The sequence below is a fragment of the Spea bombifrons genome, chromosome 1, assembly GCF_027358695.1.
Source record: "Spea bombifrons isolate aSpeBom1 chromosome 1, aSpeBom1.2.pri, whole genome shotgun sequence".
NCBI lineage: Eukaryota > Metazoa > Chordata > Amphibia > Anura > Pelobatidae > Spea > Spea bombifrons.
In genome coordinates this window covers 129,374,315-129,397,891 of record NC_071087.1, presented here as the reverse complement: position 1 = coordinate 129,397,891, position 23,577 = coordinate 129,374,315, and the positions used below count along the sequence as shown (strand labels likewise).

General features: G+C 35.9%; 1 protein-coding gene across 2 annotated transcripts; it reads right to left on the bottom strand.

Annotated features, from left to right (window-relative positions):
* Positions 1-92: 92 nt before the first annotated feature.
* Positions 93-19,647, bottom strand: AIFM3 (apoptosis inducing factor mitochondria associated 3). Of its 2 annotated transcripts, XM_053473614.1 has the most exons (20): positions 19,559-19,647; positions 17,772-17,985; positions 17,172-17,281; positions 16,089-16,198; positions 15,752-15,796; positions 14,026-14,122; positions 13,313-13,425; positions 12,068-12,154; positions 11,169-11,260; positions 10,789-10,919; positions 10,350-10,465; positions 9,844-9,915; positions 9,616-9,679; positions 9,322-9,398; positions 8,964-9,081; positions 7,675-7,773; positions 6,955-7,030; positions 6,137-6,196; positions 3,448-3,552; positions 93-260 (listed from the first exon to the last, which is right to left on the bottom strand). In XM_053473614.1, exons 1-20 carry the CDS (start codon positions 19,587-19,589, stop codon positions 221-223), a joined length of 1,857 nt encoding a protein of 618 aa, XP_053329589.1. In that variant the 5' UTR covers positions 19,590-19,647; the 3' UTR covers positions 93-220. The 2 variants fall into 2 exon arrangements, with proteins under 2 accessions (XP_053329589.1, XP_053329599.1); XM_053473624.1 differs by lacking the exon at positions 6,137-6,196.
* Positions 19,648-23,577: the final 3,930 nt, after the last annotated feature.

Sequence of the window (23,577 nt, the reverse complement as noted above, 5' to 3'; positions counted from 1 at the left end):
TAAAACAAATATTTATATTATTCACAGGCTATTCTGTCTTCCATCTCTGGTTCTTGGCACAGGGTGAGGCGAATTGGATGCAGGAGAAAAGGTTTTATACATCAAGTTTACTGCGTTTTATTTTCATGCTATTTTGTTCTTCATTTTTAACAATTATACTCCATTCTGCAAACGTTTTCTTCCTTTAGTGCAATTCCACGTTGTTGGCGTTTTTCAGTAGCTAGGATCCTTTTCCTGTTAACCAGGATATATCTCCAGTCCTAAAGATAAAAATATATATATATATATGGAAAACATGTGACATTTTAGCATTACTATTTAAAATAGTAAACGTGAAACATACTTCATAAAGGGAAAAAAAACATCAAGCTAAATCCACAACAACAAACTTAAAGAAGAGTAGCATCACACAACATGCACTATATCTAACGTTGAGTGGTTTGACAATTAAAAGGGCAGTAATGGATTAAAACAGACTTTTGGAATTATTTGAAAGAAATTGTTATGAACTATATGTATTTTTCCTGTCCTCATTAAATCAGTCTTTGGTCATATAATGTTCTCTTCCACGTTGTGTTTGTCTTTTAAGAATTCTGAGGAAAGTCCCATACACTATCGTTCAAAAGTTTGGGGTCACATAGCTGTAAGACATTGGAGGATTTGGTTTTTCAGCATGTATGACCACTTATAAGTTCAAAAGAAAAAAAGATCTATGTATCCCCAAACATAATGCAGCATTTATGATTTAGGATATTAATTTATATAAATATGTAAGTGCAGCCAGTAGCCTGCATCTAAACACTATTTTATCCCATGAAAATATAACTCTTTGGTCCAAAGTTGTATTCTAAAACATTGAACCATATCAATAGTTTTAACATTTAAAAAATATATAGTTTACAGTAAAGAAAATATAGTTCTTAGTTTATACTGAGTATTTTAGTTACTTCTGTCTGTGTTACACATTATTGTCAGCATTTGAAAATCCTCAATAAACATATCTTTTGTTCCTATTTGTATGCTCAGAGATAAAGCTGTAACAACAAGTAATAAAACACACACAACAGACAACTATGGAAGAATATAAATGAATTGACGTCTCAGCTGGACTCTAGAGGAAAGACAAGTCATCATAAACATTTTCTATGACTACATATCAAACAACAAGCATTACAGGGCATGCATTTTACAAAACGTACTTGCCATGATGAATAAACATCCTTTATTTGATGGTAGCATTAAAAAGGCATTTTAAACATTTAACATAACAATATAATTAAAGATAACACAGCATTAATTAAGTATCAACATTCCATCGCTGAGAAAGCATTTTTTATTCTGTATTTACATGTTGGCAAGAGGATAAAAAAGTCCTTACTTACATGCATTACATTCTAAAGGGTTGAAGAGAATATAATATTAATTATTATTATTATTATTATTCGCTCTTAAACCATTCAGAATGTTTATTATTCAGAATTATTATTATTTTAATAGTGACTAATCACTAGGGGTCTTCAACACCAGTTAATAAAAAAAATTCTAAACTGAGTAGCCAGGTTTATTATACCATACATAATATAAAAACTGTGCCCTCTCCACCCAAAAGAGAACCTCCTCCTAGGTGTTACTTCAGTTAACCAAAGCCTGATGTTTTAACATGGCTAACATAAAACCCCAATACACAATAACATCTACCAAACATTAAATATATGCTTTTTCTCATGTATGGTATCTTGATAATATAAACCACTTATTTAAATATTTTAAGAAATCCCTATGAGTGCTTAATTATCTCAATATATATATATATATATATATATATATATATATATATATATATATATATATATACCATATTTGCTCGATTATAAGACAACCCTGATTATAAGACGACCCCCCAAAATCTGAATATTAACTTATGAAAAAAAGAAAAAGCCTGAATATAAGACGACCCTGTAGGAAAAAAGTTTTACCAGTAAATGTTAGTTCATGTAAACTATGTGAACAATTGTTTGTTAATAAAAGCTATGATTGAGAAAAATATTTTGTTTTTATTTCCTTTTTTTTTTCAACCTGCCCCCCCAGTTATGCACATCTGCCCCCAGGCTTGCCACTCTGCCCCAGAAATGCCTTATACCCCATATATGCCACTGTGCCCCATGATATGCCTTTTAACCCTCTAAATGCCACTGTGCCCCATGATACGCCCTTTAACCCTCTATATGCCACTGTGCCCCATGATATGCCTTTTGACCCCCTATGTGCCACTCTGCCTCCAGAAATGCCTTATACCCCTATATGCCACTCTGGCATTTAGGGGGTTAAAAGGCATATTATGGGGGAGAGTGGCATATAGGGAGGTAAAAGGCATTTCAGGAGGCAGAGTGGCATTAAAGGGGTTAAAAGGCATTTCACAGAGCACTCTGCCTCCAGAAAAGCCTTACACCCCCCCATTTAACACTCCCCCTCCCTCCTCCAAACTTACCGGTGCTTCTGAGTTGGGGGGGCGCATACCACAGGAGGGTCCAGGTCCCCTGCATCTGAGCCCCCGGTGCTTAGTCCGGGCAGCATGTAGAGCTCCACGCGAATCGCGTAGAGCTCTACACGCTGCCCGGACTAAGCACCGGGGACTCAGAAGCACCGGTAAGTTGGAGGGGGGGGCATAACACAGGAGGATGCAGGTCCCCTGCATCCTCCTGTGTTACGCTCCCCCTCCAACTTACCGGTGCTTCTGAGTCTCCAGTGCTTAGCCCGGGCAGCGTGTAGAGCTCTACGCGATTGTATCGTGTAGAGCTCTACGCGATTATATAGCGTAGAGCTCTACACGCAGCCCGGACTAAGCACCTGGGGCTCAGAAGCACCGGTAAGTTGGGGGGGGTAACACAGGAGGATCCAGGTCCTCTGCATCTGGGTCCCCAGTGCTTAGTCCGGGAAGCGTGTAAAGCTCTACGCGATTGTATCGCGTAGAGCTCCACACGCAGCCCGGACTAAGCACCGGGGACTCAGAAGCACCGGTAAGTTTGGGGGGGGAGTTAACACAGGAGGATCCAGGTCCCCTGCATCGCTGCGGGGGATCTGGATCTTAGTCTCATAATCAGACCTATTTGAGGTCTGATTATAAGACGACCCTGATTATAAGACGAGGGGTATTTTTCAGAGCATTTGCTCTGGAAAAAACCTCGTCTTATAATCGAGCAAATACGGTATATACTATTTTATATATATATATATATATATATATATATACAAATAATCTGAGTAAAAAATAAGTTATATAAATATATAAACATAGCTAAAAAGCTGCTGAACCATAAGCACAGCATGTTTAATATTGAAAATGTATGGACATTTAAGTATAGACATTTTTTTGTCATATTTTGCTCTTGGAAAAAAATATTGCAGCTTTGCAACAGAAAACATAAAAAATAAGACAAAAGTACTTACTCAACATCCCTCTTGCGTATTGTTTTTCCAGAGGCCATTACTTCTGCCACTTTGGATACTATGGGATCATAGTTTATACTTGCTACTGCAATGACCTCTTCATTCCTGTGACAGACAAGTCAGAAAAGCTCAAGTTTGTTTGGAATATGTTTTTAAAAGGATTATTTCAGTCAAAGAAATAGCTCAACAGATTGGAATGAATTAAAGGAGACACTGTTATAATTTCAGCACTAATGTTGTCAATGTTGACAGTAATCCAAGATTTTTTTAATGATAAAATCATATATTTTACAGTAAGGATATTATAGAACATGCATTTGTTAACTTTAAGTGCTTTTGATTTGTTTGTGTCTGTTGAGGGATCACTTTAGAAATTAGTTGTTATCTATGGACAGCTACCCTGCGCAGCCATGGGCAATCGTAACAAATATATGAAAGGGTTCAGGTGGAATGAAAAATGTCATCTACTCAATTGTGCACAATAAAGGTCCAATGCAAACAAGTTTCTAAAACAAAAGAACTAAACCGGCTATGTGTAAACGAGTTATGTCAGTGAGTTTATGGAGGGCTACCTTGGCCTTTCATAGTGGGTAATGAAGATTGCAAGGAAAGATTTAGTCCAACAATAATACGATCAGTGTTGAACTAGGGGCACTAAGTCTGTTGATAAAGCAATTTGTAGACTGTATGAAAGATGTATCTTTGTGAACACCGCTCAAGATTTCAAAGGTTTTCATGGACACAATAAGTAGAGTTCTGCTATGTTAGCCATACAGCAAATGGCTATAGTCAAAGTGACCAATATTGGCTCGGTAGAATTAGAGTGCAAGCTTTCAGGATAACTTAGATGTCTTCTACAGACCTGTTCAGGCATGCTGAAGAAGAAGCCTAAATTGTTTTTGCAAGTCTGCATTCTTATTCTACCCAGTACGCCAATAACAAAATATAATTAATATAAATAGTATCACCATTGCATTTAAATGTCATATCTGCATACAATTTAAAGTAATAAAAACAAATTATTCATAAATTAGGTTTTGACCTATACTTTTAAAATGGATATATAAATAGATCTAAATATGTTAATTGAGATAGCCCAATGATTTATAATAAATGCAAACTGCTATAAGCATGAAACATTAAACAGCAGGAATAATGTAGGCTTCCAGGCACTCTTTATCTAATATGGAGGGTTGTCTTTTCATTGTCAATTCTAGTTTTGTTATTCCTTTTGATGTGAATCATTTAAATGGTAAACATGTTAGTATGATTGTACTTAGATCAAACCATTCTGTTCTTTTTGAATTCCCAAAAATTGTAATATCAAAAAGAAGTGACCAAACGTTGAGGGTACCTAAAGGCATGATGTGATACCAAGACATTCAACCACAATCCTGCTGTAAATAATCATTGACAAAACAGATTTTTTTTAACAGTGTGTACAGTTCTTATTGAAGGTGCTGAATAATTATAATATTATTACATCACCAAATGAGGGCAAAGAAGTAGAAAAGAGGTTCCACATGAATTAAAAATCCAGTATGGGAAAGGTTGTTCCGGGAGGAGTGAACCAGAGAGTTACCACCTTTTTGAAAATGGCACTATATAGACAGCTTGTACCACTGTAGAGGTTTTTGGAATTAAATTCCCATCACTTCATGAAGCTGATGACCATCAAAATCCCGAGCATTGTTGGAGTTTTTTTTTTTTTAGCCATTAATTATAACATTCTAATTGAATGTATTCAAGTTGGCATATCACACATAACAGAAAAGTGACATGCATTATGATTTGCTCAACCGATTACAAATTGCAACCTTTACAGTAAACCTGATCAAAAAAGTAATTAAAATGTTTAAAAAAGACAGGGAAATGTGATCCAGAATCAGGAAGTTTGATTTAAGATGCTTGATATAAATATATACATATATATATATATTTGTATGTATAAATGGTTTGAGTCCTATTTTGAAGTTTTAAAGCATATCAGAAAGGAGTGAGGTGTATAGGCTCCATCCTTGAAAATATATTTTTCAGATTTGAGAAGGTGCCCCTGTCACTCAATAATGATGTGGCTGCAGCAGCTTGAGACAAGTTTATGGCAATATTTAATCATTTTTTTTTTGGTACTCCCATACGTGTACTGACTAGGCAAATATCCAGGGCCGTGGTCATAAGTGCGGCCGGGGCTCGCCATTACTATGGGGAGGAGTGGGAGTGAGTCAGCCAGTTAGGAGGACCTTATGGGAGCGCCGCGGCACCCCTATTGTAATTACGCTCCGTATACCGTATAAGTAGCTGTGGTAAAAGGGGAGGGGCTTGTGGGGGTGGAGCCAGGGGGCAGCAAAATTATGTTTTGCCTAGGGTGGTAAAAATCCTTGCACCAGCCCTGCAAATAGCACTAGTAAGGCACCCTTGGCAGCATGAAAATCAAAAGAACCGATGTATTCCTCTAAAGAGTATGCTATGATGATACTGCGTGTGTAAACATTGCACTGTGGTTTTATGGTGATTTTATATAAATAACCGATGCCACAGAATAAGTAGAATAACTATTCAAGGGTCAACACATGAAGTAAGAAGGGAAGTTAATATACAAATGAATAAGATTAGCAACTCTAATGTTCAGTCCAGATAGAACCTGCAGAGATAACCTTAACCTGGAGCTTTTGAGAGCTCCTAACTTTACCTCCATTCATCTACGCAGGACGTCATCTTACTATTGGAAAATAAGATCCTTTCGGTTTTCCTAAACAGTAAAATAACGCACAACTCAACTCAAATTTAACAGTTTCTTTAAAAACATATACGTTAAACATCCCATAACTTGCAGGAAATCATGATAACCTAAAAAAAACGGAAATAAAAATGCTTAACAATAAAATAACCTGTTACCTTCCGATAGTGTGCCACTCCATTTTCGGAAAAATAAAAAAGTGTTACTTGCTACATATGCACCAATATCTAATAATACATGCAATGCCACATTTAGCCACCGGGGTCTCGCATAACCAGGCTTTTGGTAGAAGCTATATGATGGTTGTTTCTTCTATATGTTTCATTTCAATTAATGTGTTTTTTGGTCAGGGCTAGATGAACATGTTGCCTATTAAATATGTTTTGGAATTCTTTATTGCTTGAGCACTAGTCTGGACTTGCTGTATCCTGACAGAATCATACAATGTATAATATGAAAATCAAACAAATCTACTTTAAAGCTGTTAAAGTAACAGCCAATCAGGAAGATGTGTTCACTTTTATGCTGGAATACGTTATCTTCTCAAGAGATGAGATAGGATATGTTCAAAAGTTTACAAAATATTGAGCTTTTTAAGGCTGAATGAATATCAAGGTTTTTCGGTGACAGAGCCAGCAAAATGTTTAAATCTGTACGTGTTGCAAGCATTAAATGTAGGATAAACAAGAACTACAATGTCATATCTTACAATACCCGCATACATTTGTGAAGGCCCTCCTTAGCATATGTCCTTTGTAATTTGTTCTTACCTGGTGTAAAATGCTACAAATTTTAACTCCTCGATATCTCCCTGAATTATGACATCATCAAAGCCTTCCCCATGCCCTTTGAAAACATGGAAAAAAAAGTAAAGTTTACTTGTCCTGAATTTATGAGCATAAGGAGGAATAGAAAAATACATATGATCGGGACCCATAACTTCATTGTCCATTTCAGTGATGTATTTACCTTCGGTGCTGCCCTAGGCCTAAGCCAGGGTAGCTCCACCAGTCACCCTCTCCTCACCAGGATGTGCGATTATATCCCAAAGCTTCCCAATTTTACTGATGAGTGGCACCAGGCAGAAACTAACTATAGAGCTGTGCCGACACAGAAGAGTCCTCCATGGTGTTAATGGGCTGGTTAAAACAGAGATCAATGATCTCCCCAACCGGCCTATTAACAGTGCCACTACGGGGTGTTTGACATCAAGATAAAATTCTAATTATTATTGCAGTTCATTCAATCCAAAAGAAAGGAGAAAAGAATCTCAAGATTGGCTCCCTGTGATGCGGCAGAGGGGCTTCCGCCCCAACCATATAAAAGTACTATGCCATCTAAAGATCTCTTAGGCGTTCGGCTACAATGTCTCTCAGATGAAATAACCACACAGAGAAATTTAAGATAGGTGGGCTTTATGAACCATTTATGAAATATTTCATATTATAATATATATAATTCAACATGCATATAAATTATCAGTGATTTACCAGCAAACCGTATACTCTTTCCAAACATTGCTGTCCACAGGTAGGGAACGGTATTGATTTCTGTGCCTTGTGCCAACATGTTCAGAGCTGCAATACGGCCTTTCAAAGAGAAACAATAGTGCGTGAGAATGCAAATGAGATAACGTGACAGAAAACAGGAACTATATAAAATTCTGAATTGTTCAAGGAGTTCATGTGAACACACGGGCTATTCACTATAGTGAATTTCTGCAAAAGAATTTTAGCAAACCTAAATTCCTGGGAATCTTTCCTATGTTATCTGACATTAACCAAATCTATAAGTTTCCAGTGTGAATCCACTTGAAAAAAAACAGTTGAGAAGAATAAGATCTGTGAAGGATTAGTGTTTGAGGAAACCCCATTAATTTAGTTCCCAGAATGGGCAGATATGGTCCTTTTAATAAGTTTTGCAAATTTTAATCTTAGGTCTATCGTGACTATATATTAATATAAATATTCGGATATGAATGGATATATATGTATTATCAAAAATATAAATGTATAACGATGATAACAATGAGATTATAACTCAGAAAGGATTTTTTTCCCAGAGTGGTATATGTTGGTATTTTTTGAGATTGAGGGGTATGCCTATAACTCAGGGTTATTTCCATGGTATTTATTTACGTAATCAAAGAGAAAATAAGCTGTGAACATAACTGGGTACTTTCACATTCCAGACTATTTATTTAGTCATTGTATTCTATACTGATGTGACAATACCCCAAGATAGGCTTTTAACCCCTTAATGACAAAATGCATTGTTTTCAATGGGTTTAGGGACCGCCCATTGTCCTTAAGGGGTTAAACAAGACCTTCAAGTTGCATAAAAACATCACAGAGCCTTTGCAACATTAAAGGTGCCCCCGTTTTATAAATTTGCAGGTAACTCTCCCAGACAATAGTGGGGCTTATACACTTAAATATGAGTTTCTATGTACCTTTGCTGGAAAGTTGTGGTTCAACTCACTGACTTTGTATGTATTATGAAGGTCCAACAAACTCCAAATTACTACAGCAAGAAGGATTGAGCTGGTCCATAGTTAAAATCAGCGAGGTGACTTTCAACACATCCCAGAGGTTTACCTGCCCATTCGACAGAGCCCACCAAACTATTTTACTGAAGAAGTTTACGAGTGCTGGTCCTTCATAATACGTAATTACACATGTAAGTTGAAACTACAACTTACCTGCTTAAGTGAATAAACCTCTCAGTGAATAGTTTCCCTTTAAATCATATGATTGTGGCATTAATGACTTAATACTACCTTGCGTGTGTGCCATCTGCCAGTGAGGTACATTCACTTTTTTGTTATTCCGAAAAGCCAGTGGGAAGGTTACCACATCCCCAGCAGCAAATACTCCTGGAACATTGGTCTGCATCATCTACAGAAGAAAGAATATCAATATGGTCTTTGTTCGCTTGTCATCTAGGACTCACATGGGCAGGGTTTGACCTGATAAATACACTTGTATCCCAAACACCCAATTTCCAAAATGTTGAGACCCAAGGGATTTATACGTACAAATAGTTACATTTCCATCACGCCCTGTGTAAGAAAATGATTCCCCACTCATACGCATCAGATCTCCTAATTTGTATGGATTTAAAATGTACCTACTTACCTTGTTAACTGGAATAAAGCCTCTGGAATCGATAGTGATGCCACTCTGCTTTAAAAAGCCTGTAGTAGGACTTGCTCCTATAAACAAAATATTTTTTTTTAGATAATAATGTAAAATAAAATAATTTGATCTACTGATCAATATGGCATATATTACCACATATTTACGGTACATAGTAAAACTGTCAAGTAAGTTGTACCAAGAGTCTTTATTTACATGGTGACAGATATCATCTGACAATGTCACTTTCCAGAAAAAAGCATAATTTTGTACATTTTGTATTTTTTTCCTTACCTATACCTATAACACAAACATCGGCTCTGAGGACCTTTCCGCTCTTCAGCACCACTTCTTTCAGCTTGACGTAGATATGGAACACAAAGGCAATATAAATAACTAAACAAGCCAGGATGCAATTGAGGATAGCAGAAGTGGCTGTAACATCTGTAAAGCTTGTTTCAAGAACTTAATGAGAGCTAGCCAATGTAATAGTCGGTGTCCGCAAGCTTAAAAAGAGCCTACCTTTCCTTCCTGTTCTCGTAGTTCTGAAACCTCCGTCTGCATGTAGAACTTCACTCGATTGTTTTCAAACAACTATAAAGTGAACATATAAATTCTACATATATACTCTGTGTTACTTTTGAGTTACAATAAGTACTAATACATTTAATACAACTGTATTAAAGGAAAAATCTATGCTTTCCGAGTTTTGCTTTTATTTGCGCTAGGATCATCTGTTTTCTCTACATCATTCATTTTGTTTCCTATACATCAGTCGTTTTGATATAGTCTAAAGCTTTAATAGGGACCTGTAGTCTTGATCACAGCATGGAAAACTGAAGAACAAGTATAGTACTAAATAGATCAGGAAGGCAGTTGGCAGAAAATTGGAATAATTCACTTTTATTAAAATAAATGCATCTGGAAGTAGGCTTTTTGATAACTGTCACCAAATGTTTAATTATGTACTATTATTTATATAAAAAAAGAAAAAAAAACATCAAGGTTAGACTAACGACAATAATTACCTTCATAATGGCATGTCCAACCTTTTCCCCTAAAAATTTCTTGAAGGGGATATTCTCCAGTTCTACCACAGAGACCGAGTGGGCCTTTTCACACAAATAGGCTGCTACTTCCATACCTGAGTATGAACAGACTCGTTTAAAGCTATTGTTCCACTTTGACACAAGATTTTCTGAGCTCTCTGGTATGATAACCAAATAAAGGTTTCCTAAAACAACGCTGAAGCTTATACCGAGCTTTTCCAGGTTGACACCACAACAACCCATTAGTGTAAATCACATCATAAAATATCATACGCTGTATGGAATATATAAGAATACAAGCACTGAATACAACAAAAGTATAAGTTGCAGACTACAACTCAATCATTAGCACGCGGTTTGTATAAGTAAACTTTAGGGTTTGTTCGCTAAATGGAGAGTTGGCAAGAGAGTTACTCACCCAAGAAGGAAGCTCCCACAATCACAGCGTTCTTGCTGCTTGCAAGCTTCACTACCCTGTTGGCATCCTCAGGGGTTCGGAGTGTGAAGACATTATCCAGTTCTTTTCCTTTGCAGGTAAGGGTTTTAGGGCTGTGGAGAAGTGTCATTGAAATTGGTGTTATATGCAGTTCATATCTAGAACCTCGTAATCCATATTGCTGAATTGTTTCCACTCTTGGGTCTTTTTAGTCTCTATACTAAAGGCTGGCAGCCACATTGTATTGACAGGTACTGTATATTTATGAACAGTGTATCGGGACTATGCAGTGTGCTATACCATTCAGTGAGGGACATGTTGTGAAAGTTATTTATTTCTTGGCTCCCAGATTTTTAACTCACGTGCTTCCTGTGGCAATCAGAAGTTTGTTGTACTCCATTCTGAATCCATCCTTGAAAACCACCATTTTATTCTTTGTGTCCACATTGACAACCTGAAATCATTTCTGCAGAATGTGAATTTAAAGAACCCTTCGAGCTGAAATGATGGTGTTTGCCCCTATATAATAATCTATAACACATTCTTAAACATAACTGCAGGTAAGCTTCCCCCTTATCGTTTGATCAGGGTGCTCTGTGTCCATTTACAAGAGTGATCTGTGGCCCTTGTGGCCCTTTACACCGTCAAGGACGTTGCCTAGCCAACATAGCCTCCATAGCACACTGTACCTGGCACCATACATCCTCAATAGACGCTCATCAAAAAGAACTGCAGCCTAGGGCAGCATCCATCATAAATAGATTGCTGGTCATCATAACATCACACAGGTTTTCAAAAGTTTTAACTCCTAGCCTTACAATAAATGATATGGCCTGAAATACTTCGGTTGATGTGTCAATCTATAATTACATTTTTTAAATAGTAATGATAAAATTAATGATATATTTAATATTTATTCCCTGCAAACATAGGGTGTTTTGTTTGATCCAGAAACAAATGTCAGCCTTTTAGGAGACTGAAGAAGTTACATAGTGCACCTTATCAACTGATTTTAGAAGTCATTGAGGGCTGATATTCCCAAATATTGATCTGATGCATAAGCAACTAACTTTAACCATTTGGGTGTTTTTCTGCCATTTGCTAACATTTGGTAGTACAACCACCTTAAATGGAGTTGTGCCATAAATAATAAAAAAAAAAGTAAAATAAGTAATAAAATATATATTCTATATATAGAGAGAATATATATATTCTGTTCCTACTGCCTTATTTCTTAAATTAGCTTATTTTAAATACTTACCTGCGTTTCTGTCAGAACTTCAATGTCATATGTGTGGAAGAATTCTTTGGAACGAAGAAATATCTGCTCAGCCTGTGAGTCCATAGACTAAAATAAAACAAGATATTATGCAATGCAGATAATGAAATAACCTCCTGACAGAGAAAAAAATTGAATTCATCATATAGTTCTTATTTTACTGTTGGTATAAAATTCACTTACAAGGTGGTTACTGGTTAGCAGGGTACACATCTCTATATTCATTCGTCTAAATTTTGACACTTACATTTTAGATGTAAAACCAAATGTAACTTCATCTATAATAAGACAGCCCTAAACTTTACATTTATTAAGACACCAATAAACCTAGCATTTTATGTTCACCATCAACATTCACTAGTGGTGCCATTTGAGTGCCAGGCTATAAGCGATGTAAAATTTGTTTGACTCTCTATAATAAATTCACTAAAAATCTTTATTATTTATGTTTAGTACAAGACTCTGGGTCTTGGTTACAAAGAGTAGATGTCTCATTTTAGACATTACCTTTTCTGTGAGATTCTCGCTTAATGAAATGTTGAACAACTTTAATTAACTCATTTGTGGTGCTGCTGATGCTTTGTCAACTGGGTGTTTTAATAAATGATCCATTAAACTAATTAGTGTCAAAGAAACTAATGGACTGATGAAATTTCCAATATTTACTAAATGATCTAGCCTATCGATTTTACACATAAAGTTGAAATTTTATAAACCCAGGTAGACTGATGAGCAGGAAAGGAGATTACATTTCATGTTGGTTTCTCGTTTGTATGAGGACAGGAAAGCAAGGGGTGGCTGCACCTTTATTGTGGGAGTTCTGTAGAGGTTAATCAGAAATTCGGGATATACGGTGACATCATTAAACAATAATATAAGTTTAAATAAATAGAAAAGTCTTGTTAAAATACTTTTTGATCCAGTTTATAATGCATTTAACTGGCAGGCCTTTGGTAGCTGGGAAGAAGGTAACTGAGATAGATCTCTCATTATCTAACTCATTATCTCATTAAATAACTAAACTAATGTCTAATCACTAGACAATAACCAAACAATGCTTGCAGTAACATGTGTTGGAGTGGATGTCCCTGCAGCTTGCTTTTAGAGACTTATAAGTTAACGGTTAAAACTTTTCAATATGTGTTCTTTTAAATACCCATAATTTTATAGCAAAAAAGAGGATCTGTTGTGGGAAAATGTAATGATCATTCGCAAATGCATACATACTTTGCTTAGTTTGGATCGATCATATGGCAAGTATTTCTCCGAAGTGCACATTACAATCCTGTCTGAGAACCCCTCTTGTCTTAGGGTTTCTGCACACACTAATCCAGCAGGTCCTAGGACAAGACAAAATACATATTTGTGGGAAAATTGATATTAGTAACTAGAGCGGGTTAAAGCTATTCCAAAAATGGCTGAAAGTAGTACTTTCCCTATTGTGGAAAGTCCCACAGAAAATCAGGTTTTCAAGATCATTTGAGCTCAAAGTGTTCAAGTTAAGTGACTGCTCATGACTTCACAACACACAAAAAGTTTCAAAAAACTACCACTTTCCACCCAATTTTTAACTTGTCTTTGCTCCCAGGGAAGTTAAGATGAAAGAAGGACACTTATAAGTAGGATCAGTCCGATATACGAATTAATGCACTAGGTAGCAAAACAAAATTGGGCTTCTCTTGAACAGGGACTACATGGCAAGACATTAAGATTTGCTAATTCTTGGTCAAGCAAGCCATCCAGTTAAAAATATATATTTTTTGCCTCTTTTGGGAAAACTAGAAAGATTCACCCATTTGTCGCTCAAATGCCAGTGTTTTCACCCAACTTTATTTTTTTCTTAGCTGGGGTGGATGGAATTTCTATCTGGACACTTATTGTAGTTTACATAATCTCTTTTTTTATAAGGATAAAGTATTCAGGAACATGGCAAAAGTTACCTGCTCCAATGATTAGAATATTGGTAATGGCTGTGCTGTAGTTACTCAGTGCTATACATTTGGCCATAACTTTCGTCCTCCGTTGTGACTGAAGAGCCTGAAATACAAATAATATTACAACATTTGAAATATATTTAATCATATTCTCCATGAGATTACAAAAAAAAACAATTAAACAGAACTGGAGTGATCAAAAATCAGAATAAGCAATTTACATTTGTGGTCAACATTATTGGCATCATTGAATGTTTTGTACATCATGTACAATATCATGAAAAAAATATTTTAAATGTTCCGTGTATTTTGGTTCTCATTGCCATTGTTAATTTCCAATCTATGTACCCTTGCTGATTTTGTCCTGGCATGGTCTATTGTAAAACCAATAAACTTTAAGTGTTAAAAAAAAAAAAATATTTTAAATGTATCTACTTTGCATTATCAAAATATTTAATGGGATGTCCAAAGGTTTTCAACAAAAAAGGATGCCTTTCCAACTATAGTGATTTCACAGACGACACATAAAATATAACATGCAGAGCATTAAAGGCCCAACCGTTGGCAACAATGCTTCTCGTAGCCATCCATATAGGCGACCTACACCTGGCATTTTCTCCCACTCTTCCATTGCAGTTTGTTCAAGATCTTGAATGTTTTCAGAATTAACTTTCCCAGTAGCAGTTATAATCTTTTTCCAGAGATTTTCAGTTGGATTGAGATTAGGACTCATTGACCAGCCCTATGATGGCTAAAGCAGTCCATTTTTTTGTTTTCAACTATTCCTTGGTGCTTTTGGATGTGTGCTTTGGATCATTGTCCTGCTGGAAGACCCATGATCTTCGACCCATACGTATATTTCTGACATGAAGTAGCACATTTCCCGTAAAATGCTTTGGTTATCCTCTGATTTCATGGTTATCTTGATATGTTCAAGGCTTCCAGTACCAGAGGCAACAAAGCAGCCCCACACCATTACATATCATTTACCATATTTAAATGTAGGCAGATTGTTCTTTTGCTTATAACCTATATTTTGTCACCTATAAACATAACACAGGTCAATCTTGCCAAAGAGCTTACTTTGATTTGAAGAACATGTTCCCAGAATGAGTGTGGTTCCACTAGGTCGGTTTTGGCAAACCTTAGTCCTGCCTTTCTATCTTTTGCTTTCAGCAGTGGTGTCCTTTTTTGGCCTTCACCCATAAAGCGCTTCTTATTTACCATGTGGCATATGGTAAGGGTTGAAACTATCACTGAAGATTCCTCCAACTAAGCCTTAAACTGTGTGGATATCTAACATGTTTTTTTCCCCATTTCGCACCAACCTCTGATGGATTTTCCTATTGTCACCATGTGCTGGTAGGTTCTTGGACAGTTCCATGAGCAGCAAACTTCTTAATAACATTGCAGACTCTTTAAACAGGGATGCCAAGGTATTTGGAAGTGGCCTTGGACCCTTTAGAATTCCTATGTCTGGTGATAATAGTGTGTCTGACACTATCATGTCATTGTAAAAATGGAACATGGAATAAAAGTGGCCTTTTTAAGCACTGAAGTCATCATTGATTGTTTGCTTAAAGCCATGTGAGCACTGACAATTTACAAGAGTCTAATTTAACAGCAATGACATGTTAGTTTTTTTAGTCACTTTGTGTACATCCAAATTCAATCCAATGCCTTGCTACTATTTTTTTTATTTTTTATAAAATTTTAAAAAATGATTGCTTACCTGTTTACTTGCACGAATATAGACTCTCTCCTTTTCAACCTTTACCTACAGCATACACAAAATTATACCAATTATTGATTCAATCAATATACCTACATTTAATGTTCTATATTTCCAGCCTACCTATGCATAAAAAAATAGGTATACGTCCTAATTTTATGCCATTAGCCCTTAAACCCCGTGGTATCTATATAAATATTTCTGATTATATTTATTAAACCAAATACTACTATTGCGACTATTTAGAAAACAGCCGTTGCCTTTATCCAACATTACTGCCAAAAATCTCCTTGAACCCCGTAATATTGAAAATGTAAATATTTGGAGCTGGAATTACCTGAAACTTGGGCAAACCATCCAAGCCTGGAAAGTCTTCAATGTCACCAGTTGCAATATTAAAGCAAGCACCATGCCACGGGCAACGTATTCGTCCCCTGGAGAGGACTCCTGTTTAGAAAGAAAGGTACAAAAACAAATTACTTGTTTATATGTTGTCCAATGCGAAGTTTCATTGGAAAGACAAAGTCTATGGTGCAACATACTTGCAAGTCAAAATCAGGATTGCCTTATGCCTAATCTATGCATGTTTAACCCCTTAATAACAAAGCCCGTACATGTACGGGCTCAAAATGCATTGTTTTCAATGGGTTTAGGGACCGCCCATTGTCCTTAAGGGGTTAAATTCCCTAAAACACTGGGTCTAAGTCTTCAGTGTTCTATCACTCAATTACAGTGTCTCTATATGTGGTGTTTGTTCACAAAAAGCAGATATTAGAGATTTAATTTAGTAGGAGACTTGGGTGGAAAAATGTTGAAGCAAAGTGCAGAGGCAACTAAGGCAGCCTGTATATGTAAGGTCTTGGTAGTCTAGAAAACCTATAGGAGAACTATTAATTTATTTTTTCTTGTGCTACAAGGGAAGGGGTATAAATTGAGAAAAAGATGTTAACTAGACAAATATAAACACTAAGGACTAAAAATGGAAATTTAGCCTCTTTGCTGAATAATATAATATAGAGCCGAGGGGAACTTTGTTGGGGAGACATACTATACATGAGGTTTGCCAAAGACTTCCCAAGAATAAAAAAGCCACTAACATATACGTGATGTAATATAAAAGAGATAACGTATTGACCCATTTGAAGTATATCAGCAATATTAATATTACCTGTAATGTGTTGGATTACTCTCCATTTAATTATGGAGAAGACAGTACAGTAAGAAGGAAATTACACAGAGTAGAAAACTGTACATAATCTACTCTCATGGTCACATTGATGGAATGAGAACATAAATAGGGTGGGTTGTTACTTAATTTTCATTGTAAGGCAGTTGAAATGTTCAAAGGTTTTGGAGTCATTCCAAACAGGCAGTGGACATTGACTAAATCAATCAGTATCAATGACATTTTTCTACCGACCTTTTACTAGCGGTGCTCCATAGTGGGGGCACTTGTGTCCCATTGCATAGTATTCGCCATTTTGCTTAATGAGTAAGGCTTTGCCAGACCCTAGGTCAACCTCTCGCATCCTATTGGTAAACAAAATCAGTAAAAGTTAGGAGAAAAAAAGAACACCCATATTAAATACATTTATTGATCTGATATATTGCTATTTGAATACCTTAACAGAAGCAAAAATTACCGTAATAACAAATAATATAGTTTAATTGTCACTAAAAGCTCTTTACAGCTGCTATCTTAAAGTTCCCTCTGACCATGTCAGAGACCATATCAGATTATAAGACTGTGGAGTGCAACCACTTTACTTTTTCTATCAAATTCATTTAATGGCTTTTGTGGTAAAAAAAAAAATCAATCTTATTGTTGTTATGTACACCACAGAATCCAAAAGAAAAGCTGGTTAATTGTTCATTTGTTATGGCAGCAACATGGAAATGGCTACACTATGGAACCTTGCCTAGCATATCTTACAAATAAGTGTAAGAAGATAGGCAGAGGTTTATAAACATCAAATGTAGACTAAAATAGTTTGTGGAATAAATAAATCCCAGAACATACTGTCCATTCTCCAGGTCCTTCACGTGACATACTGAGGCTTCCACTATATCCTTGGGGTTTGTGTAAGGATTAAGGACTATAGGCCGGTCTTCATGGTGATAGTGTCTTGTAGTTCCATTGGTTTTGTAAGCGAGTGGGCTGGCTTTGCCATTGGGAGACATATCTTCTTTGTCTCTTTCTTTCTCTGGTAGGACTACTTCTACTTTTACCTCAACTGTAAAGAAAAAGAGAATTAGATTTCATGGCTAATGTACTGTAATTACTCTTGTTGTATTTGTTTGATTCTCATCTAAGACCCAAGTTCTTGTTTTTAATTAAAAAAAAATAGTCTTCTTCTGAGCATACTTATTGATAATTAAAAGTTTTTTCTAATATTATATTATTAGAAATATTATAATTAGACACGTTTTTGAAAAATACCATTAGATTTATGGAATATAAAATGTCAGGTTTAAGAGTTATTCTCCCCTATGAGAATATATCAATAGAACATTTACATTAATTAATTGCCAACAATTGAAAGAGCAGATAACCCCTATATATTACTGCTAAACCTGCATACAGTCATGAGTGTTAGATGTTGGTGAATTGGAATCTTAACCCCCTTTTTTCTATGTTCAATTATGTGGGGATGTCTTATTAAATGCATTATTTAATGCTGCTTAAGCCGGTACATATTTCTATTAATCTGTTAAACTATTTACTATATCCTAATCCCAAACCTTCCTGTTACCAAAGATCATGTCATTTTGGAGAAGGCAGTACAAGCTGCATCATACCTGTTTTGAGAAGTGCAACTCATGGAGGCTAAGCTCCAGTTTCTTCCCCATTGGGAAACTACAGACAATGATAAAAAATCATCATCTAATATTTTTAAATATTTGTTCTACAAAACAATGTCTGGAGCACAATTAGTGTTTACTTCATAGCTAGAAAACTAAAAATGGTTCATTGTTAGTTTATAACTAATCTTGGAATATCTTCTATGAGTTTAATCGTTTGAAACTCAACTACTGTATGGTTGTCATATGTGTGTAAGCTTGATTTGTTTAAGGTTGTGTTTTATACACAGCTGAGATTTATTTACCCATTTATAGACTGTGTAGCTTGGTTATTTTATATACTGTAAATTATGGAAAAGAACACACAAAATTACTCAACTGCTAAAAATCTCCATTGATCAGATCTAGCCCCATAAAAAGGTGAACAAAAAAGTTTAACTATTCAATAAATGGGTTTTTTATGTTTGTTTTTTTTTAATAATACAACAACTAGTGGATTGTACATAGGAATCTCAAAGTAAAAGTATTGAAGTGGTTAAAGGAATTATGGAATGCAATCATATTTTGGTGTTTTTTTTTATTAAAAAATTAATCTACTCAGCTAAACCCTTCATAATGAAGTTATTATTTTTGAACGCAGCATCAGCTGCCAAAACTGGTCATACACCAGCTTACCCCCCATTGCTATTAGAACCACAGAGCGAATAAATTTAACAATGTTTTTAGGGTTACTCTAGCACAGTACAGGACATATTGGTCCAAACTCATTATCATACAGCTTTCATTATGGTGTTTGTTCCAGCTGAATGTTGTGCTCATTATAGAAACTGAAGCGTAATTTTCCAAGGATTAATTGTAACCTAGAGTGCTGTTTAATCCCCCAAGCAAGAGTGTAGACTTAACATTCCTACCAGCAGTCACCCAGGACATTTCCAAGGGTAATATGGGTCATTGGGGAAGGCTGTATGCCATGTGACAGTAATTCTAGCTTTTAGATACACTTACCTGGTTTGGGTTTCGAGAAACATCCTCCCATGTTGCGTTCGGTGATAATAGATAAGTATTAAAGGATCTTCCGTTAAGATGTTAAGGCACACAATGGCTGTGGATGGCATTCAAAGTTTTGTAACTGCTGTCATTCTGTATAACCTGTATAAAATTAATGTATAAAAGTAATGTATAGACTAAGACTTAACAACATGCAAGTGTTACAGTATCCAAGAACACATAGCAAGTAGCAAATGGGAAAATATACCCATATATCCCTCTGTATAAGTATTTACAACCGAGCCTGGCTAAATAATAAGCCAAATATTATAAAATGTCTCTATCACTCTAACAGGCAAGCCATTGACATTCTCAATAGATGAGTATTACTAAGTATTGTTTGATGATTTCTGGTGACCAGTCCAAGCCTGTGTGGTAGAGCGGTGGACACTACTGTATGATAAACCCTACAGATACTTTAAGCATGTTAAACATCTAAATAAGTACTTGGTGGTATGGTGGGACACTTGTTGGACAGCCAATTTTTACACAAAAAAGTAACTTTTGTTTTACTCTACATAATCTAATATATGATTCCTGCTCCCTCTGTATAAAACCAATACAGGTTGGGTATGGGTTGTTACTTTTAGTGTTATTTATGTAGAGGTTCAGAAATTATAACAATGAGGGAAACAATGTTAAAAAGTGATTTTTGCGGAACAAAAGGCATTTTTAATATAATGTTTTGTCATCAAGAGACATTTAGTATAGCAAAAGCAAGTGATTACATCCACAAAATATCCTTAAAACCTTTGAACCCAGCCTTATCTGAGGAAATAAATTGCACTTCCCAAACAAAAATATTTACAGTATCTTGTACATGTATTCTATCATCTATGAGCACATGGCTATTTGGGTAATATATAATTTGTGGTATAAATTACACTTGAACAATTGTGTACAAAATCTACATTAACGAAGAAAGAAAATGCAAGAAAAAGTACAATTGCAAGAAAGTGTGAAGTCGACAGCCATTGTTGGACTATGTTAAACATCACCTCCCAGAGAGCCAACTTACTATAAACCAGTGGTGCTAAAACTTGCAAACTCTGAGCTATCCTTACTTTATTTCTGCACATACTGAGAAGCATTTTGAAAAGTAACCCATCTGCAATTTAGAGTTATTTTAAGTTCATTGGTTTTCCAGTGCTAATCTGCACAAATACATATATAATACATACAGTAGACATGGGCTGGTCAAAAATGGTTGATTCGGTCACCTTAGCTTGCAGCCCAGGTGTAGCTAGACACTACAACATGATTTATAACTATGACACTGAAAACTCTCATTCATAAGAAGCACTGCTTCTCCTGTTCTCCGTGTCAACACCCAAATAATCCGGGTCGCAGGAACGGGGTCCTGACATGCCTCACTTCCCACCCATTTCTTCTTTAAATGGGGGTATTTCACGCAAAGTTTGAACACCCGCTGACAGTATTGGGAACACCAGCTCAGTGGGGCCACCCACCAATGTCAGCAAGACAGCCCACCGAGGTCATGTCCCACAAGGGTAGGCTCCATGTAGCCGGAGCCCACAAGTTCCCAGGTATGATAATATATCAGACAGCCAACAGCCATATTTATTGTATGTTTTCTAGCTCTGTCTTAATCACTCAGATGAATATATATATATATAAGCATTATTTTTAAATTTATATTTTTTTATTTGCATTGACAACTTTAGTATTTTATATAATTCAAATACCGTATTTCTTGTAATTAAATATAACACCTCCAATCACTCTTATTTTATGTTTTACCACTATTAATAAATTATTTGAACTTGCAGTTGTGTTGCATTTTTTAAGATAAAGTGAGAGCATTAGTATCATTTATTGTTTTAAATGTATATAGATAGATAATACACATCCATGCAAACATAGCCCAAGTGATGCAGCAAGAATCTGTTCTAAACATCCTGTACTTTACTGACCCAATCTCCCCAAATCTCACAAGCAGGTTATCTGTGCAGTCCTCAGGCCTTAACCTTGGCTCCTATTCCAATGATCAGTTCACCACCACTTTAACCTCAAAAGGTGATGATATCTGACATCATCAGTTACTTTCAAACTAAGGTTAGCATTCGTGTTACCTCATGTATTGCCTCCAGTATGTTCCCTATCATTTGTATTAATTTTAAGATTTTTTCTAGATCCTTGCATCTAAGCCTGTGACCCTAGAGTTTTAGATTATAACTTAATTTTCTAAAATACCAAGCTCATCAGGTTGGGTCCTAGCACCAGCTGACTCATGCAACTGGCTGGGTCATGTGGACCAAAGAGGATACATCCAAAAAATGACCCCAATAAGTGTTGGTGCCCAACAGTGGTGCAACTGATGCCTTTACAATGCATAGAGATCACAAGGAAGAGGTTTATTTCTATGCTGGCATTCATAACATAAATAAAGGCATGGCTCGTATGGGTGGGGGTGACAGAGAGATTGGGGTGCTATTTGGGTCAAGTTCTGGCCTGGCTCATACCATGTTTCTGATGGTTAAAACATAATCATATGGAGGTTAGTATATCTTGCATAGGAGAAGCTGAGCTAGAAATAATTATTCCAAAGCTTTGTAAGCATGGCACTGGAACATATGTATAAAATATTATTCTGGAGAGGGTGCGGCAATGAGCAGGAACATCTATGGTTTTCAGATGAGATGATACTATTTTTTATTTATATAAATAATGCCTATTGTCCACTAAATAGTTCTTATTTTTATTTTTACTAAAAATTAAAAAATAGGTAATCGCACACTTTGCAGCTGAGTAAATGCATAGGATGGAAGATATACAGTATATTTAAATCACCTAATTGTGCACCTGGTGCAAATAGCGCACACTGCTTTGGCTCCGTGAAAATGCCTCATGACATTAATGAACGTGTATCTAATGAAAGATGCAAAAGCAAAAATAACTCAACTGAATTTTTGAAAATGCAAATAATAATTATAATCATCAGTTTGTTCACCTAATGTACTAAATAACAAAACAGTTATACACTTATTTTATTTGGGTGGGGGAAATATAGCAAGACTAATTTTGATAACCATGCCCTGAACAATTTATAAAAAAGTACATTTAATATAATATTATATATATAAAAAAAAATGTATTTTTTATTTGTAATAAGGAGTAAAATTAAATAAAGATGGGGAAGGCTAAGTGAAAAGGTAACTCAAATGGCTAACTGGGCAAAACATTTTGTTAATACCAAAACATTTTTTCTTTTTGTGTAGATAAAAATAGTACACATGAGGACAATGCTTTTTGTAAGTATCTAAATGTTGATAAATCTCTCCCTCATATTTTGACGGCCTAACTAAAGTAGGTGGCAACATTTCCTTATAGCCAGAGCTTTGTAGAAAACAACTGGTTTAACTATACAAAATCCTATTTGTTTCCAAAGCCATAGTTTAGTGGAAAGGAGGCCTGTCTGTGACTGATAACGTGTTACTGGGAGTAAATGTGGCCTTGGGAACCTGGCCACAGCAGCAGAAAATAAGGACAGAGAAAACTTGGCCTAAAAGAACATTAAAAAAGTCAGTGTGTGAAAAAAATATTATCAGAATCCTGTGCAGTCTTTTGTGTTACAAACTTTCTAGGACAGACACTTGAACATGGTAGTCTTCCACCTAAAGTTGTTTGTGTTGTACATGCACTTCCACACAAGTGTGTCTACAGTAACAAGGTACGCTCCAGCCGTCATATGTACTTTAATGCAAATGATAGCTGAGAGGTCTCTTTAATCTTTTGGTTCTGTAAAATCCCCCCAATATGCATTTGTCCTGTGCAGGAGATGAGTTCAACTGAACACACCTCCTAGTACGTGATCCACTTAATGCCATTCAGCTCCAGTGCTGGCCCATTAAACTCTCCAGATAAAGGTCAAATGAGACCCCATGCATATGCGCAAAAAGTGCTCTCATTGAAATCAATGCGGCCAATCAATTAGACATGTTACCAGACAGACATGT

Bases quoted from the DNA above. Each gene is read 5' to 3' on its own strand.
- AIFM3 (XM_053473614.1), bottom strand. From the start codon at position 19,589: ATGGGAGGATGTTTCTCGAAACCCAAACCAG. The intron at 17,986-19,558 runs GTAAGTGTATCT...TTTTCTTTACAG, and splicing joins TTTCTCGAAACCCAAACCAG to TTGAGGTAAAAGTAGAAGTA. The intron at 3,553-6,136 runs GTAAAGTTAGGA...TGTCTGTCACAG, and splicing joins TCCTGCGTAGATGAATGGAG to GAATGAAGAGGTCATTGCAG.